This window comes from Oncorhynchus mykiss, chromosome 7 (assembly GCF_013265735.2).
Source record: "Oncorhynchus mykiss isolate Arlee chromosome 7, USDA_OmykA_1.1, whole genome shotgun sequence".
NCBI classification, from domain to species: Eukaryota; Metazoa; Chordata; class Actinopteri; order Salmoniformes; family Salmonidae; genus Oncorhynchus; species Oncorhynchus mykiss.
This window is the reverse complement of record NC_048571.1, coordinates 44,251,322-44,269,319: the sequence shown is the minus strand read 5'-3', so window position 1 is coordinate 44,269,319 and position 17,998 is coordinate 44,251,322. Positions and strand designations below refer to the sequence as shown.

The 17,998-nt window shown below is 41.0% G+C and overlaps 2 protein-coding genes across 2 annotated transcripts in view; one reads left to right on the top strand and one right to left on the bottom strand.

Annotated features, from left to right (window-relative positions):
* Window positions 1-14: 14 nt before the first annotated feature.
* On the top strand, window positions 15-7,692 carry prxl2b (peroxiredoxin like 2B). The gene is made up of 7 exons (XM_021609388.2): window positions 15-196; window positions 1,375-1,579; window positions 2,161-2,212; window positions 2,327-2,390; window positions 2,552-2,627; window positions 3,504-3,622; window positions 7,154-7,692. Exons 1-7 carry the CDS (start codon window positions 137-139, stop codon window positions 7,178-7,180), a joined length of 603 nt encoding a protein of 200 aa, XP_021465063.1. The 5' UTR covers window positions 15-136; the 3' UTR covers window positions 7,181-7,692.
* Window positions 7,693-8,042: 350 nt separating this feature from the next.
* mmel1 (membrane metallo-endopeptidase-like 1) overlaps window positions 8,043-17,998 on the bottom strand; it is a 45,744-nt gene continuing 35,788 nt past the window's right edge. Inside the window, exons 19-24 of the mRNA XM_021609387.2 lie at window positions 13,905-14,024; window positions 13,625-13,758; window positions 12,808-12,873; window positions 12,571-12,666; window positions 11,577-11,653; window positions 8,043-11,481 (exon numbers count right to left, since the gene is read on the bottom strand). Coding sequence (XP_021465062.1) covers window positions 11,382-11,481; window positions 11,577-11,653; window positions 12,571-12,666; window positions 12,808-12,873; window positions 13,625-13,758; window positions 13,905-14,024 — 593 coding nt within the window. The 3' untranslated portion in view covers window positions 8,043-11,381. The remainder of the gene's footprint in view (window positions 11,482-11,576; window positions 11,654-12,570; window positions 12,667-12,807; window positions 12,874-13,624; window positions 13,759-13,904; window positions 14,025-17,998) is intronic.

The following is a 17,998-nucleotide window of genomic DNA, read 5'->3' as shown; positions in this document are numbered from 1 at the left end:
ATATGGAAATAGGCGTGGTCGTTGTACATTCGCTTAGCCGGCTCGTTGTGCAACTAGCGTGTCTACTATAGTCTGTTGTGTAAGTCGTTTTTACTCACGTATTTTGTCTCTAGCCAATTCAATACATTCTGTGGAAATGGCCAAGATTGAACTAAAGCCAGTTGGAACGAACTTGTTGAAGAGTGTTTCTGGAGAGGTACGTATGTGTTGAAACGTCAATGTGTGTGTGAGATAATGGTGGGTTTAGGCTCCTAGCTAGTGTAAGCTAGCTGATTTGGAAGATGTAACGATCCTGGGTTTATAAGCGAGGATATCGACTCTGCCGCACCAGCATGGTTTTGCGACACAGTCGATAGCGCGCTGGACTTTGGGATAGAAGGTCGAGGGTTCGAGACCTACTCCCTCCTTGTGTAATTTACAATAATAAGTAGATATAGACCCAGGTTTTTACTGGTTTGAACAGATCTGTTTTCTCTTTATCAGGTTGTGCCAGGGTTAGAAAGGTCGTGAACGGCTTTCCTAGCCAGCTAACTCGCTACTTTGCGAGACACAAGCAGCACTTTAATGATTGATATAATCCCTCCATTGCTGAAATCACAACCTTATCATTACCTCTTCATCCATATTATTATTGCAGCAAATTGTAAATGGCATCCCCTAGGTATGGGTCAAAATGATCAATACAATTCAGTAGAGGGAGCATAAACATTGATCTTCCCCATCTCAACCACTCCCTATCTATCACCTCCCTCAACGTTTCATACCTCCCGCTCTCCCTTGCTGACTTCTATCCTGCCTCCCTCCTCACTCTCTCAATGTTTCATACCTCCCACTCTCCCTTGCTGACTTCTATCCTGCCTCCCTCCTCACTCCTTCAATGTTTCATACCTCCCGCTCTCCCTTGCTGACTTCTATCCTGCCTCCCTCCTCACTCCTTCAATGTTTCATACCTCCCGCTCTCCCTTGCTGACTTCTATCCTGCCTCCCTCCTCATGCTCTCAATGTTCATATCTCCCGCTCTCCCTTGCTGACTTCTATCCTGCCTCCCTCCCCACTCCGTCAATGTTTCATACCTCCCACTCTCCCTTGCTGACTTCTATCCTGCCTCCCTCCTCACTCTCTCAATGTTTCATACCTCCCACTCCCTTGCTGACTTCTATCCTGCCTCCCTCCTCACTCCTTCAATGTTTCATAACATGAAAGTGTTACTTTGTTCTGACTGACTTTTTTACATTGATTATTCACTCAGCCATTGTTTGTGAGCCACTAAATGTACTTCATTCAATTTAAACAGATACAGATAACTATTCAGGGAGGTAACCTCCCTCCCTCAATATTTCATAACATGTCATTTTTCTCTGTCATTTGTTGCAGAGTGTGGAGCTCCAGTCTTTATGGAGTGACAAGCCTGTGGTGCTGTTCTTCCTGCGCAGGTTTGGCTGCCAGGTGTGCCGCTGGACAGCTGCAGAGATCAGTAAACTGGAACCAGACCTGACAGCCCACGGCATCGCCCTGGTGGGCATTGGACCTGAGGAGACAGGCCTGGAGGAGTTTAAGGAGGGGGGATTCTTCAAAGGAGGTTAGAAAAACCATTGCTGCTTTGCAAAAAAACACATTCTCGATTGGGGGCACAGAGTCAGTTGTCCAAAGTCACATTACAGTTGGCTGTAAGTGTCAATACACTAATGATGTCTACAACCCAGCCTTTTTGAATTCTCATGCAACCACAAATGTATTCAAGCACAAATGACTTGAAAAAAAAAAGTTAAATACACTTTTTTTTTTAAGCAAATAAAATATTTACTTAAATAGTATATATATATATATATATATATATATATATATATATATATTTTTTTTTAAAGTATATAAAAATATATTGATCTTTGAATACCATTTTACATTTTAATGACAGTTTGTCATTTAGAATCAATAGAAGCTTTGTCACCCTTACACAACATATGTAGCTTCCTTTTGTAACACTCAGTGCAAGCGGGAGTGTCCTAAGTAGCCATCGTTACATAGTTATGGCCATTTACTAGGAAAGCAATAAACTTGCCTCCTGATGGATTCCACAGCCGACCATAAAGGCCCTGCCATAGTAAGACTTTTGAGAATTTGTTGATCGTATCATTATCCTCCTGTTGTCTTCTGTGGCAGACCTTTACATTGACGAGAAAAAGCAATGCTACAAGGATCTGGGCTTCAAAAGGTAAGCTGGGTCGTCTGAGTACTATTTACTTCCCTAGGTGTACTACTTGGACTGCCAAGATGAAAAATAGCTCTTGAAAATAACTTACATTTGTAATTTTACATTTGTTAACAGGTACACGGCTCTGAGTGTGGTTCCTGCAGCACTGGGGAAGAAAGTACGAGAGGTTACGACAAAGGTAACGCTTGTGATTTCACTTTGTCCAATAGCATTTCTGTATTCATGGTTGACACGGGAGGGGGGTTGTTCAGTTGATACTGCATGTATATGTCCTCGTCTGTCTGTCTGAGTGGAATTGGAAGGTGTTTTACATGATTTGACCTCTGCTCTGTCCTCCAGGCCAAAGCTCAAGGGATCCAGGGGAACTTCACTGGGGACCTCCTACAGAGTGGAGGCATGCTCATCGTGGCCAAAGGTAGGTCCATACACAGACATGGGGAGAAAAGGTTGAAGTACATTCCAGATAATCGCCATACGGAACCATATATAGGTCAGAAATACAGCTTTCAGGGGTTGACCTGTCTGGAAAAACATATCAAAGCTGTTGTGATTAGAATTGATTGCTGGAAAGATACGTTTTTCAAATATTAGTTAAATACATAAAAAATAACCATGTGTGATAAAAAGTTTCATAAGTTAAGATCCTCATGGGATTTTTTTCATAAATAGATGTAATGCTGTGGCCACTTTTTGTGTACTGTACCAAAGATTTTTTAGAACTAACCGAAGATGCACTATAGCATGCCGTTGCCAATGGAGCAAATGAAGCATAGTAGGCAGAACAAGCAAGGAGGTGGGCAAAACCAAGCACGCGCTAGCGAGATCCAATTGGTTCGTTCTACCATGCGTTTGCATATTTCCAATAGTGAATGCCTATGAAGTACGCGTGTGCAATGACTCAATTCGCCCTTGCAGTCTTTCTAAACAACGCAATTATTAGGGTAAAGTCTATAACACATAATCATTTTTTGGTCATCAGAAAATTGTATTGAGATCAAATGTTTCATAGATGAGAAAATTAGCAGAATGTCGGCCCAGTCTCGCTCCATTTTCTCCCACTCCTGGCCACTGGGCTTCCTCTCATCACAATATTTGGTGGTGAGTGGAAATTCCAACCACATGCTTCAGATTTATACTTCTGCCTAAACATCCTTCTCCTTGTTCTATCTGTGACTGTACTATACTCTCCACCAGAGGGCAGTGTGATAACATCAGTTCACACTAGACTGGTATTTGAGGTTGTTGGTATGCATCTCAGGCCTGTCCATGCTGTGTTTTGTGTACTATAAAGGTGGAGAAAAAGTACTGCTACACTTTGTCCAGGATTCACCCGGAGACTATGTACCATTGGAGGACATTTCCAAGGCTCTTGACATCTCAGCCAATGTACAAGCAGGGGAGAGACCACAGGTAATTTGGCAACCAACCAATGACTGGCAAGACAAGAACATTCTTGAGAGAGACCATGTTCTGGAATAATTTATATTATCATGATTTAGTGATACCTGCTGTTGTGAATGAGCTCAGAGTAGAACATTTTTAGATCTGATCATGTCACTCTGAGATAAAGAGCTGAGTTTTTCCAGGCTGCGGACAAGTTCCTTATGGTGATTTTCCCACTGATGCTGTGTGCAGACACAGCCACACATATATCAGAGAATACTCCTTATTGACAATGCCACACACATTCTGCCTGCACTCCATGATCCAGATCTCTTCTTCAATTTTAGATAGGCAGCCTGTATTATCACTCTTAATTCTCCAAAGTCCTTTGAACCTTGACAATGGTCTTTTTGGCTGGTGTAATAGTTTTTCAGCATATCCCTACAGTGTGAGATTTTGAAATAGCTCCCATGAGAACCTGATGATTTCTCAGTGCTCCTATGGAATCAGGAAGAGAACAGATAGACCAAGAATACCATAGCTGCTGTTTCATCTCCTGAGGATGTTCCCGTGAATAGGTTGAGCTGTTGATAATTTGTTGTAGGGAGAGGTCAGACTGGCAGGGTTTATATTTTTAACCTGTAGAAAATCTTCAGACTCTCCATTTACCCTTTCTTGGTGATTTAATAGATAATGTGTTATAATCTGTCTAAATCATGCGTTATCTTAAACCACCATTCAGATAAACACAAATTGGAGCTTTAACGATGAGTGCCCGGTCTGGCCACCTTGAACCTATGTGGACGTGAATAGATTACATAGGAAACGACAGACATCTTGGACGCATTCTCCAGTTCTTATTTTACCTCTGTGGTCAGTGTGTGAATGGGCGCAGTTTGACTATGCTACTGATATTCCCTGGGGTTGACTTGTAAATTACTTGTAGATCTATGAATGTCAACACAGTTATATGCTTAGTTCGACACTGAAGGATAAGTTGTCACAAAAGATGAGGTATTTTTGGAAGGTAGAACTTAGTATGAGCAAAACATTTGAGGAAATCGACAATTCGGAATGTTTTAAATGGATTTTCTGACTGACGCATGCTACATTTGGATCAGTTTGGGGAATGTGGATTGATGCAGTCGTATCTTCAACATTTTGAATCAGGGACCGATGCGTGTCGGTGAATCATTACATCCCTAATAGTCACGTTTACGTCCACCCACCCATCGTTTGTCATTCAACAACACAATAGGGGTTTTGTAAGCACATGCCTCGAGAAATAAACAGAGTCATACTTCCAGACGACTGAGTGGCTGGTGACCCGGTGATTGTTAGTGATGTCTGCAGGCCTAAGAGGCTCAGCATGTGGGACACAACTGCAGGCTGCCCTCAGGCAGGCCGATGTTCTGCTAACACTTCAGTGCCAGGCCTAGAGCCAGCAAGGCATGGGTGTTTCCCCGTGACTGCTAAGGACAAGCAGATGTCCTCTCACCAGCTCGGGAACACAGCAACCTTTATGCTTTCTTTATAAGGGTGAAGAGGTGGGTGAAATAAGCCTTTAGGCTCCAACGCCTATATTGCAGTGCCGCGGTCTGTAAGCCCGGAAGGCGATGCATTTCATGGATAGCCATTTTATCACGGTTATCATGAGCTAAACATGACAGCATTAGTTAAAAAGGCATGTGGCTGTTTGATAATCACAGGAGAACAAGTTTCAACTTAATCTGTCCATGGTGAGAAATGACCCCAGCTCACCCAGTGTGGGTGGGTTAATATGCCCACATAGGTCCTCTGGCCTGTCTGGTAGTAAACACAGTGTCACTCACAGGCTGCTATCTGTGTCTGAATCAGAGCTGGAAATGCTCCATTTCTCCCAGGGGAATCACTTCAGTCCCCTGCATTTTATTTGATTTATTTATATTTTATTTTACCTTTACTTAACTAGGCAAGTCAGTTAAGAACAAAAATCTTATTTACCATGGCAGCCTACACTGGCCAAACCCGGATGATGCTGGGCCAATTGTGCGCCACCCTATGGGACTCCCAATCACAGCCAGATGTGATGCAGCCTGGATTCGAACCAGGTACTATAGTGATGCCTCTTGCACTGGGATGCAGTGCCGTAGACCACTGCACCACCCAGGAGCCCCTGTGCCCTACCGCATCTCCAGCTCTGCCCCTGGCCAGGGGCACCAGGGACATTACTCCACCCTCTCCCTCAGGCCAGGCGATTTCCCCTGGACAGGGCTTGGTGCGCAGGGCATTGCGAGGTGGATCCTAAATTCTACACTACAGGCCAGCTTCTGTGAGGTGTGCTGCACGGCAAATAAGCTATGTTTTGTTATTGGTGGACTGAATTAAGTTAATGTCATTGAACCTTTTATGAGACCTAATGTCAGTTGTACGTCTATGGCAGGAGAGTGTTCCTGTGGCTGAAGGCCAAGTCCTGTTCTCAATGACGATTTAAAATGTATGTTTGAGCCAACACTTAGCTGTCCTAGTTGGCTGTAAATCCAGCCATTGTAGCATTTCATTTGACAGCAAAATGGATTAAATCTCATCCCTTCTCTAGAATGGACTAAAAGCTCTCCATTCCTGACTTACCACATCTCTGAGAGAGTGGCAGTCCGAAAGAAGGAAAATATTTGGGTCGCATAAATCAAACTACAGAACCTTTATCTACAGCATAAATTAATCAAGCCCAAGGACCAGTAACTCCTCATCAATGCAGCCCACATAACTCAAAAGGCACAAAGTAAAAGCAAATGAAAATACTGTCTTTAAAACAAAACAGTAGCTATGACGAAGTCCAAAACATATGGTGTATATATAGTAGTACTAGCTATGGAAAAACGTGACGTGTCTTCCCCTGGCTTTGCACCTACAGGCACGCAGACTGCCTACAGTGTGGGCCGCAATAACATCTCCAATTTCCTCTCGACGACTACTGTAGGCAGCAGAATATCCGAGAAATCTTACTACTGTGACCTTGGAGCAGTGTGCTTATTATGTCACTCACAGTTGACTTACCTGTCTGAGTACATGTACAGCAGGGGTAGGACACCCCGATCTTTGAGAGCTGTAGTCACTTCATGTTTTGGATTTAACTGACGGGGAAGACCAGATGTGTTGGATTTAGGCAATCACTGAACTGATCAATTAGCTCAGGTGTGGTGCCTAGTTGGAACAAAATCCTGCAGTACCTCCGGCACTCCAGGAACAGGGTTTCCTACCCCATGTATTTCCATTATCCTCATCCCCCTGAGTTGTTTTTGAACTATTGTTTTGGCTTTATGAGTATATCTATGAAAGAGTACCCATTTTTCGGCCTTTCACCATGTAATAACATGCAGAATCTACTGCACACACAGCTGATTAGTGAAGGTGCTGGAGGCAAAAGTCTTTGCCACACTTCCAGTCATGTGCAAATGTATTTAATTGTGGCTGAACTTTCAGTCAGTCAGCCTTTATCAGAGCACTATGTAAAATACCCTGTTGAATGTTAATCCATGTAGTAGTATAACCTCGGTATCTCACTGCATCTCCTCCCAGTGCAACGATGATGTTTGTACCAGATGAAGCCTGAACACACCCTGGACTGGTGACAACTCAAGTGCACTTTGGGGAGGAGAGCTGAACCCCGACCACCAATCAAGCGGGGGCAAATCTGGACTGTGAAGCAGGATGATTATAACCTTTTGAATCTGCGTCAATGTTTATTATAATGGATACCCCAACTCGGTACAACCAAATCCATTTTGATTCTCGATTATAGTAGAGTACTAGATGTTTTCCAGTTTGTAAATCCTTATTTATAAATGATTGTGGATAATGTTATTAAATAGTACCAAGTTGCTTGTTTACTGGTGAGTGGCCAGTCACTCCACTCTGACTTACGCACGCCTCGCTAGACATTCCCATAAATTATCCTGATACTTTTTCCTTAATCAGATACATAACATTTAACATTGAAGATTTTATTGTATAGTAATTTCTCAATGGTCTGTGACATTCTACGACGTACTGTGTTTGAAATACTTTTTTGTATGTATGTGTCGTGCCCAATTAAAATGAAAACTTGCTGTTTCGTGGCTTACGGGATTGAATACAATGACTTCACCCTGATGTTGGTGAGTGTTTTGCAGAGATCTGTGAACAATTTCCACACTCGTGAAATACAAACATGGAGTTCAGTCATCTGATCTGGACAGAGCTGCCAGGTGTTGGTTGTAAGACCTTACAGTAACCATATTATTTTTGACATAGAGAGCTGGAACACACACAATCAACATCTTATGAATCAAATATTTGTACCTGATCTGAAATAGCACCATTAGATCGACTTAGGTTTACCTAGGTTAAAATGTATATACCTTATGTAAGGTCATATAAACTGTTAAAATATCCAACTTGCATTCCACAAACTCAGGCCAAACACTTGTTATGCTTAGATAAAAGTGAATTTAATCCATTTACGTAATATCTTCAATAAGCATAGCATTTGTTTTTACACCAAGATATACAGTAACATAATTTGCATATTACTAATGCAATGCGATATGCATTTTTATCACAAAACGGCACAAATTCAGAACATTGTGATGTACACAAACATTTAACACAAGCTTGAATGACTCACTAGTTTGATAAGTGAGGATTTAGCTCCATAGCTCTTTAAAATGATCACAATAAAACATTGGAAAAAAGAGACTTGAAACGTCTCAGGTAAACAACCAATTGATAGCGCTAATAACAGATTGAGTCGCAAAAATAGCTGTTTATATATATAATTATATAGCAGCATGAGCTTTCACCTGTAAATACCAGAGAAGCACACAGCACTGACAAGGTATCTTATTGTTGCTTCAGAAATATATTTGATTTGTGTTCCATTTAGGTTTATAGTTATATCAGCTAGTTATGCACGAAAAGTACAAATCCAATTGCAGATAGCTGTAGTTTGGGTATTTGATTCTAATGGTCTAAGGAATACAGGTGGCAGAATGTATATCTATCACAGGTTGGAGAGGCTATTTTGTGTGTGTGTGTCAATGTGTAAGAGGTATGTACAATTCTCAAACTGATTTTGTGCGAATGGTATTGTTTAAATCTTATGTGCATGAGGAAACCATTATAACAGATTGTTTAAATGGACAACCAAACAACAAATCCCAAAGTAGTGTACTATATAGGGAATAGGGTGCTATTTGAGAAGCAACCCAAGTAGCTTATCTAGATGTTATCTTTATATTGTCACTGTTGGTTATTTTAATTCCTTGTCAAGTCGCTTTGATTGGCAAACTACTTCACCACTCACATCCCAAGTGAAACAGGCACCAGTAACACAGCTATTGGAATCCCCTGCACTGCACTGTACAACATCCAAGCCATTACAAGAAGTAAACAGGCAAAGTGATTGTAAATAAAGCTTCAAAGGCAAGATACATGTACCATGAACATTCACTAAATCAGCCTCTGATCAGACATAACAGTCATGTTCAATTGACAAAGGCATCCTGAATTTTCTCAATAACAATGTTGAGCTTTTAACAATGTGTGTTTTCTTTCCTCAGCAGTGCTTCAAACCCCTCTGTTCCACCACCATGGCAATCTGTTTGATCATGTTGTCAGTTTCTCAGTCGCTCTCTCCTGTTCTGCCCTTTAGTTCTGCTGTCATTAGTTGTTAATCAAGGTAGAAAATAACACTCCTGGCCTTGACTGGGAACTCTCTAATGAGAAGCTATTTCCCCAGTGTCAATCTGTCAAGTCTGTCCAAGAGGCCCCTATAGCGGCTAGTTACCAGGCTCCCAACTGTCCCCACACACGCACCAGCACAGTCTTTCTCTGGGCCACTAGTCAATGGCAGAGATCAAGACGTGCCCCTTCACCTGGCCTTCACCTGCTTCTCTATTCAAACCTACGTTCCACTTCTGTGTGGATATGCCAATGGGATTTTGCCTCAAAGGTTGCATACAATAATGAAGTTCTAGCTTTTAGATGTTCTCAGAAGAGCATGTGTTCAATCATGGCAAGATACACAACAACGGGTAAGGAATTATGAACAATGGACATTTCTAAAAAAACGTCTTTGTCAAATTGTGAACATGTGTTGCCTGTCCTGGAAACTATTGTGGAAACACCTCGTAGTGATATCTGAAATATTGGCATTTTAGACATCCAAGCCACACCATAAAAAATGTCACGCCTAGTATCCCTTTTTTGGGGGGAATATAATATTTTATTTCATTTCTCTATTTCTTGCACGCCCAATATGGAAAGGGGTATCCGGATCCAAAAGTAAAGATTGTATTTGTCTCTGTATATATTTTTTTAAACGGAGGAAGGAGACATGGCTGCACATTCCTCATTATATGAAGTATCAACCCCAGGACTATTGGTAGGCGAAGCCAGGACTATTGGTAGGCGCTAACCCCATGACTATTACGGGATGCTGGGAACAGTTTTCTGTTCTGTTTTTTATTTTATGCCGTAAACACAAAGCATTGTATACACTTTTTGAAAAACACTCCTCTAAACGTTTCTTTCTGATCATATCCTAGTCCCAAATGCTGACTGGTGCTGTGTGGACAAAGCCCGAGATCAGAAACACTGTTGATCAAATGTCTGTCTCTGAAACATCCTTTAACACAACAATAAGTCAGTCAAGTAAGTCAAATCACTTTCAGTTGTGATCGAGTATAGAGTATCTAATATAAATAAGACACTGATCACTCCATGGCAGATCATTATCACTATAAATTAATCTCAAACAAAACCGTGCTAGCCTAGCAAGTATTTCAACTTATTTCCAAGCATTTATCTTCGTAGATCTCACATTTATATATGCTATATCAAAAACATTTTAAGCCATTATTATTATATTTTTTTTAAATGTTCATATAAGGTTAAAGCTGCAAAGGTTTAACAGTCTGATGTCTTCAGGTAAATGGTTTCATTTCAAAGAGTGACGCAGCCAAGCCTTAGCCTAGGAGTGAGACTAATTATGTCCATCTCTAGGTCACCGCTGCTCTTCATTTTCACAGAGCCTTTATTCATTTCATAGTCACACTGTAATGTCAGACTTATTATTCACTTTTGCCTCTTGCCCTGTGGCAAAATGTCTTAAAAAACAAATGTTCCATATCAGACAGGATCATACCAGGCAACTCAGTACCAAAATATACTTTTTGCACATAAATGAAAGCCACTAAATATGTGGGCTTAAAAGCGCTGTGGATTTGCCATCTGAATGACTTGGCAAAAAGAACAAAGAGTTTAGGAAATTCTTTAAAAAGTCAGTTAAAGCGTATTAAGCCAGCTTGGCTCAAACATATTCTACAAGGTCTTAGGAATGTCCTACTTTTGCCCGACTATGCATGTATCCACTGACCACCCACAATTGTCCATAGGAGCTTCAGATGTATGCATGTATACAACAAAACCACTTGTAAACAAGAACAAGCTAAACTGTTCAACCACAGACAACATCTTTAGGTTGAGTAGCCATATAAGTATATACGCATTCCAAGTGTTTTTCCTGTCTCATCATAGTTTACGTCTGCTTCAAGTGGTGATACTAGGGTGTAGTTTGGTCAGTCATCCAATCTGTAACACTTATGTAAATGTCTTATCTTCTGCCATGTAAATCAATCGGACATACTCCAAAGCGGGATGCCTCTTTGGTGTCAGTATAACACAAGGTGGTTGTTAAGCATGTTCTTTTGTTTAGCTGCCCCAAGTCAAGAAATAAATAACAAGAGTAGAGAAAAGCCCAAACTGGCTACCACACCCGACATTTCATCTCAGGATTCATGGGAGTACCCGGTTTGCACTGGAATGCATCTGAGAATGCTCCAAAATTCTGTAGGGAGCCGAGTACCCTGTGAGAGAAGATAGGTAAAGAGTGTTAACCGATTGACAGAAAATACTGTATGATGGAATAGCCAAGTGCTACATTTTTACTGTTGGTCGTTACCTGTATTCCAGGGGACTGTGGGAGTCAGTCTTGATGCACTGGCTGGCATATTCAGGCCGATAGGCACCACACCATACCTGGAGGAGAAAGATGTATCACTAATTAAATCAATTCAAGTTCGAAACAGTAAAAGCACATTTCTTTTCTCAGCTACATGTGTTCGCATTTTACCAGTGCTGATATTTTTTGCCTGAATATACAGTAAGTGTAAACCATAAAATGATCATGAAATTGATATGCCTGAGAAAAGTATTTTTTCCAAAGTGCCTTTCGACAGCCCAACTGAATAATCCCAGCAGGGATTTTGTTTGGCTGTTATGCAGACTTTGGCTTTTGACCTGGTTTTGGATAAGGACTATAAAACACTAGTCTGGCTTTGCTCTTGCCTTGTTTTCCCTGGCACTGCGGTGGTCTTTAAAAACATTCTGTACCCCTAGGTAGGTCGCTTGATATAGTCATGATCTGGTGTAGTTTTAAACTCCTTGGTCCAATTGTTTATCTCTTGAAAACCAAGTATTTAGGAAAATATAATCTCTTTGTGTTTTTGTTCTCAATGGTCTGTGGACAGCAGTGGAGGAGGGACGCTAATATAGCTTTTAGGTCCCATGGTGTAATAAAGGTTGAGAAACAGTGGCCTACTTTAGACCAGGGTTTCCCAACCTCGGTTAGCACTACACAGCTGATTCAAATAACCAACTCATCATCAAGCTTTGATTATTTTAATCAGCTGTGTAGTGCTAGGCGCAGGGGTGGGCAACTCCAGTCCTCGAGGGCCTGATTGGTGTCACACTGTTTCTCCATCGCTAGCAAACACAGCTGATTAATCAAATTGCATTCTAAACTGAAGATCATGATTAGGTGATTATTGGAGTCAGGTGAGTTAGCTGGGGCAAAACTGTGACACCAATCAGGCCCTTGAGGACTGGAGTTGCCCACCCCTGTAGGGGAATCCTGCTTTAGACTACTCAATTTATTAAAATGGGAGCTTACTCACTTGGGCAAAGTTAAGGAAAAAAAGTTGCTTGTGGTCCATGTCCAGACCAGGTAAACGAAGCTCTTCTCCTTCTCTCTCCACCCACTTCATATAGGCCTGACCACAAACATAAAAAACATACAAATATAAAATATAATTAGTATTTAGTCAGAGATTTTTTGTTGTTGTTATGAAGTGGTTCATTGTGTTTTATGGGGGTTGAATGCGTTTTGTCAGGGTGCTATGATTGTGTCGCACCTTGTAAGCTTGCCGAACTCCTCCGTTGTCTGCGATGTTCTCCCCCAAAGTACTAATTCCACTGACCTGAGGTAACACAGAGACAGTCATTAAAGTCCTACTCCAGTCTCCTTTTCACCTCATTTAACACCTGATTTAGGTTGTCTTAAGTGTTTGTACATAAAATATTGGAAAAAGTTCCAAAAATCATCGTAGGACGTATTTAACACACACATTTAATCAAATCTATTTATATAGCTGATCTCTCAAAGTGCTGTACAGAAACCCAACCTAAAACCCCAAACAGCAAGCAATGCAGATGTAGAAGCACGGTGGCTAGGAAAAACTCCCTAGAAAGGCCGGAACCTAGGAAGAAACCTAGAGAGGAACAAGGCTCTGAGGGGTGGCCAGTCCTCTTCTGGCCGTGCCGGGTGGAGATTATAACAGAACATGGCCAAGATGTTCAAATGTTCCTAAATGACCAGCATGGTCAAATAATAATAGTAGTTGTCGAGGGTGCAGCAAGTCAGCACCTCAGGAGTAAATGTCAGTTGGCTTTTCATAGCTGATCATTAAGAGTATCTCTAACGCTCCTGCTGTCTCTAGGGAGTTGAAAACAGCAGGTCTGGGACAGGTAGCACGTCCGGTGAACAGGTCAGGGTTCCATAGCCGCAGGCAGAACAGTTGAAACTGGAGCAGCAGCACGGCTAAATGGTAAACACTCAATCGAGGTTCTTTCAAAAAGAAATCTAGCATCTTCTATAATCTTTAGTTTTAGTCATTAAACCAAAATACATATAACATTTTGCCCATGCTTCTGCTACATTGGGAAACTCACATTTTGTCCTCCTGCAAGCTTCCAGTTGAAGTTGCCATATTGTTGCACCATGCACTGTGACTGGTCCTTAAAGTGCTCAGCAGAATAATTACTCCACCAGTTAAGCATGTTACCATCCTTGTCAAAATTACGGCCTGTTTTTGAAAGATATAATGTGGAATTAATTGTGATGCAATCTCTTTGACATTTTCCCATTAATTAATGCTCTATACTAAAAATGATTTTGCAACACATTGGACACAGACATGGACAGTGACTGTAAATATGAGGACTGCCTCACCATTGTCATCAAACCCGTGGGTGATCTCATGTCCAATAACCATCCCTATTCCACCAAAGTTCAGGGCCTGGAGCTGCTGCTTACTGAAGAAAGGAGGCTGCAGGATACCGGCAGGGAATACTAGGAAAAGGGACAGAGAGAATCGTACAAGGAACAGATTGGGCCAAATGAACTAAGACCGTCTATGATCGTTATGATGGAAACTAATGTTGGTGCTTTTCTTTTTACCAATTTTTGTGTTCTATGTTTGTGCTTTTCTAATAACCGTTTTCATGCAAGTGACTGATAGAATGAACCTTCATGATCAGTATCTGCAATTTGGCAGTACGCCCAGACCCTTATTTTGAGAACGAAAGATACAGTGCCTTGCAAAAGTATTCACCCCCCTTGGCGTTTTTCCTATTTTGTTGCATTACAACCTGTCATTTCAATGTATTTTTATTTGGATTTCATGTAATGGACATACACAAAATAGTCCGAATTGGTGAAGTGAAATTTAAAAAATAACTTATAAATAAATAAATAAAACATGGAAAAGTGGTGCGTGCATATGTATTCACCCCCTTTGACATGAAGCCCCTAAATAAGATCTGGTGCAACCAATTACCTTCAGAAGTCACATAATTAGTTAGATTGCACACAGGTGGACTTTAAGTGTCACATGATCTGTCACATGATCTCAGTGTGTGTGTGTATATATATAAATATAATCTGTTCTGAAAGGCCCCAGAGTCTGCAACACCACTATGCAAGGGGCACCACCAAGCAAGCGACACCATGAAGATCAAGGAGCTCTCCAAACAGGTCAAGGATGAAGTTGTGAAGAAGTACAGATCAGGGTTGGGTTTAAAAAATATATCTGCAACTTTGAACATCCCACAGAGCACCATTAAATCCATTATTAAAAAATGGAAAGAATATTGCACCCCAATAAACCTGCCAAGAGAGGGCCGCCCACCAAAACTCATAGACCAGGCAAGGAGGGAATTAATCAGAGAGGCAACAAAGAGACCAAAGATAACCCTGAAGTAGCGGCAAAGCTCCACAGCGGACATTGGAGTATCTGTCCATAGGACCACTTTAAGCTGTACACTCCACAGAGCTGGGCTTTACGGAAGAGTGGCCAGAAAAAAGCCATCTCTTAAAGAAATAAAATTGTTGTTTGCCAAAAGGCATGTGGGAGACTCCCCAAACATATGGAAGAAGGTACTCTGGTCAGATGAGACTAAAATTGAGCTTTTTGTACATCAAGGAAAACACTATGTCTGGCGCAAACCCAACACCTCACATCACCCCGAGAACACCATCCCCACAGTGAAGCATGGTGGTGGCAGCATCATGCTGTGGGGATGTTTTTCATCGGCAGGGACTGTGAAACTGGTCAGAATTGAAGGAATGATGGATTGCACTAAATACAGAGAAATTCTTGAGGGAAACCTGTTTCAGTCTTCCAGAGACTGGGGCGGAGGTTCACCTTCCAGCAGGACAATGACCTTAAGCATACTGCTAAAGCAACACTCGACTGGTTTAAGGGGAAACATTTAAGCGTCTTGGAATGGCCTATCCATTTTAATTCCAGGTTGTAAGGCAACAAAATAGGAAAAATGCCAAGGGGGTGAATACTTTCGTAAGCCACTGTATCTGAGTTTCAAGGTCTCAGCTTAGAGAAGAAGCCTCGTGAGGTATTGATCTGTCACATGCATGACCCAATATTGGTCGGATGAATTAATTATAGATAAGCTAAATCATGCAAATATGACTTGTCTGCATCATATAAGAGAATTAATGACTGCCCCGTGAGAGCTCCTGACAGACGTTCACTATGGTGCATCAAGTTTTTTGGAACCTCTTCAGCACGCTGATAATAAACAATGATTCATTTATGATTGCCTTTGAGTGTCCCTGTGTAAAGATTTCCACAAAATATTGACGTCACAAACTGGATTATTCATTCTGCCTGCCGAGCTTTCCAGTGGGGGGGAGGCATTGTATGACGCATGAGGGAAATTCCTGTCTGACCAAAAGAGGACAAGACCCGCCCAAACCAGAGCCTTACTATGAGCTGCCCAGGAGGAGATGTATCATCCGCGAACAACTGATTTCAGTAAGCCAATTATAAATTAATCAGTATAAAAAATAAATTATACAAAATAAAATGAAGGTGACCAATGCATAAAAAGGTACTCATATTCTTATAGAGAGAAGGCTATTCACTAGTCTAACGAGAAGACTAGAGCGAGGACGTAACGGTACCATGGAAAGCCTCGCTGACAGCTGTCTACAGGCATTTATAATAAATATCTACAGTTGAAGTCGGAAGTTTACGTACACTTAACTGCAGAAACATTTCAGTTTCCCTAACTGACTTGCATAGTTATAGGTTAAATAATAAATAAAAAAGTAAAGGGTCTGAATACTTACAGTTTAAGTTGGAAGTTTACATACACCTAGGGGGGAGTCATTAAAACTTGTTTTTCAACCACTCCACAAATTTCTTGTTAACAAACTATAGTTTTGGCAAGTCGGTTAGGACATCTACTTTGTGCATGACACAAGTAATTTTTCCAACAATTATTTACAGACAGATTATTTCACTTATAATTCACTGTATCACAATTCCAGAGGGTCAGAAGTTTACATACACTAAGTTGACTGTGCCTTTAAACAGCTTGGAAAATTCCCAAAAATTGTCATGCTTTAGAAGCTTCTGATAGGCTAATTGACATAATTTGAGTCAATTGGAGGTGTACCTGTGGCTGTAATTCAAGGCCTACCTTGAAACGCAGTGCCTCTTTGCTTGACATCATGGGAAAATCAAAAGAAATCAGCCAAGACGTCAGAAAAAAATTGACTATGGTTTGCAACTGCACATGGGGACAAAGATCGTACTTTTTGGAGAAATATCCTCTGGTCTGATGAAACAAAAATAGAACTGTTTGGACATAATGACCATCATTATGTTTGGAGGAAAAAGGGGGAGGCTTGCAAGCCGAAGAGCACAATCGCAACCGTGAAGCACGGGGGTGGCAGCATCATGTTGTGGGGGTGCTTTGCTGCAGGAGGGACTGGTGCACTTCACAAAATAGATGGCAGCATGAGGCAGGAAAATTATGTGGATATATTGAAGCAACCTCTCAAGATATCAGTCAGAAAGTTCAAGCTTGGTCGCAAATGGGTCTTCCAAATGGACAATGACCCCAAGCATACTTCCAAAGTTGTGGCAAAATGGCTTAAGGACAACAAAGTCAAGGATTTGGAGTGGCCATCACAAAGCCCTGACCTCAATCCTATAGAAAATGTGTGGGCAGAACTGAAAAAGCGTGTGCGAGCAAGGAGGCCTACAAACCTGACTGTTACACCAGCTCTGTCAGTAGGAATGGGCCAAAATTCACCCAACTTATTGTGGGAAGGCTACCCATAACGTTTGACCCAAGTTAAACAATTTAAAGTCAATGCTACCAAATACTAATTGAGTATACTTCTAACCCACTGGGAATGTGATGAAATAAATAAAAGCTGAAATAAATAATTCTCTAGTATTATATTCACATTCTTAAAATAAAGTGATGATCCTAACTGACCTAAAACGGGGAAGTTTTTCTCAGATTAAATGTCAGGAATTGTGAAAAACTGAGTTTAAATGTATTTGGCTAAGGTGTACAGTATGTAAACTTCTGACTTCCACTGTATGTACAGGATATACATATTGTGCATAGAAAGTAATGACAAGAGAATTGTTGAAGATGCACATGGGTAATAAGGGAGATTATAGAGTGTGTTTGGGAATAGTACTAAGTGGATGTGAAAGTTGTGTGATTGTGAGAAATGTCTTATTAAACTGATTGAAATTTGTATGATTGAAATTTGGATAATAAATCGATTGACATGATTACTATTACGTTTGAAATTTGGATATTAAGAGTGATTGAAATATGATAATAAACTGATTTGAAAATTGGATTATAAGAGATTGAAATTTAGCTGTAAATTACTGAGTGAATGAGAGCTGTCAGGGGACTAGCTCACGTGTGAAAGAGGTGAATGAATGCCCCAACCAGTTCTGTGAATTGAGTTTTTCAGTCTGTAACGTTATC

Coding starts and splice junctions, on each gene's coding strand:
- prxl2b (XM_021609388.2), top strand. CDS start 137: ATGGCCAAGATTGAACTAAAGCCAGTTGGAACGAACTTGTTGAAGAGT. Junction 2,213..2,326: donor AAGGATCTGGGCTTCAAAAG/GTAAGCTGGGTC, acceptor ATTTGTTAACAG/GTACACGGCTCTGAGTGTGG. Junction 2,628..3,503: donor CATGCTCATCGTGGCCAAAG/GTAGGTCCATAC, acceptor TGTACTATAAAG/GTGGAGAAAAAGTACTGCTA.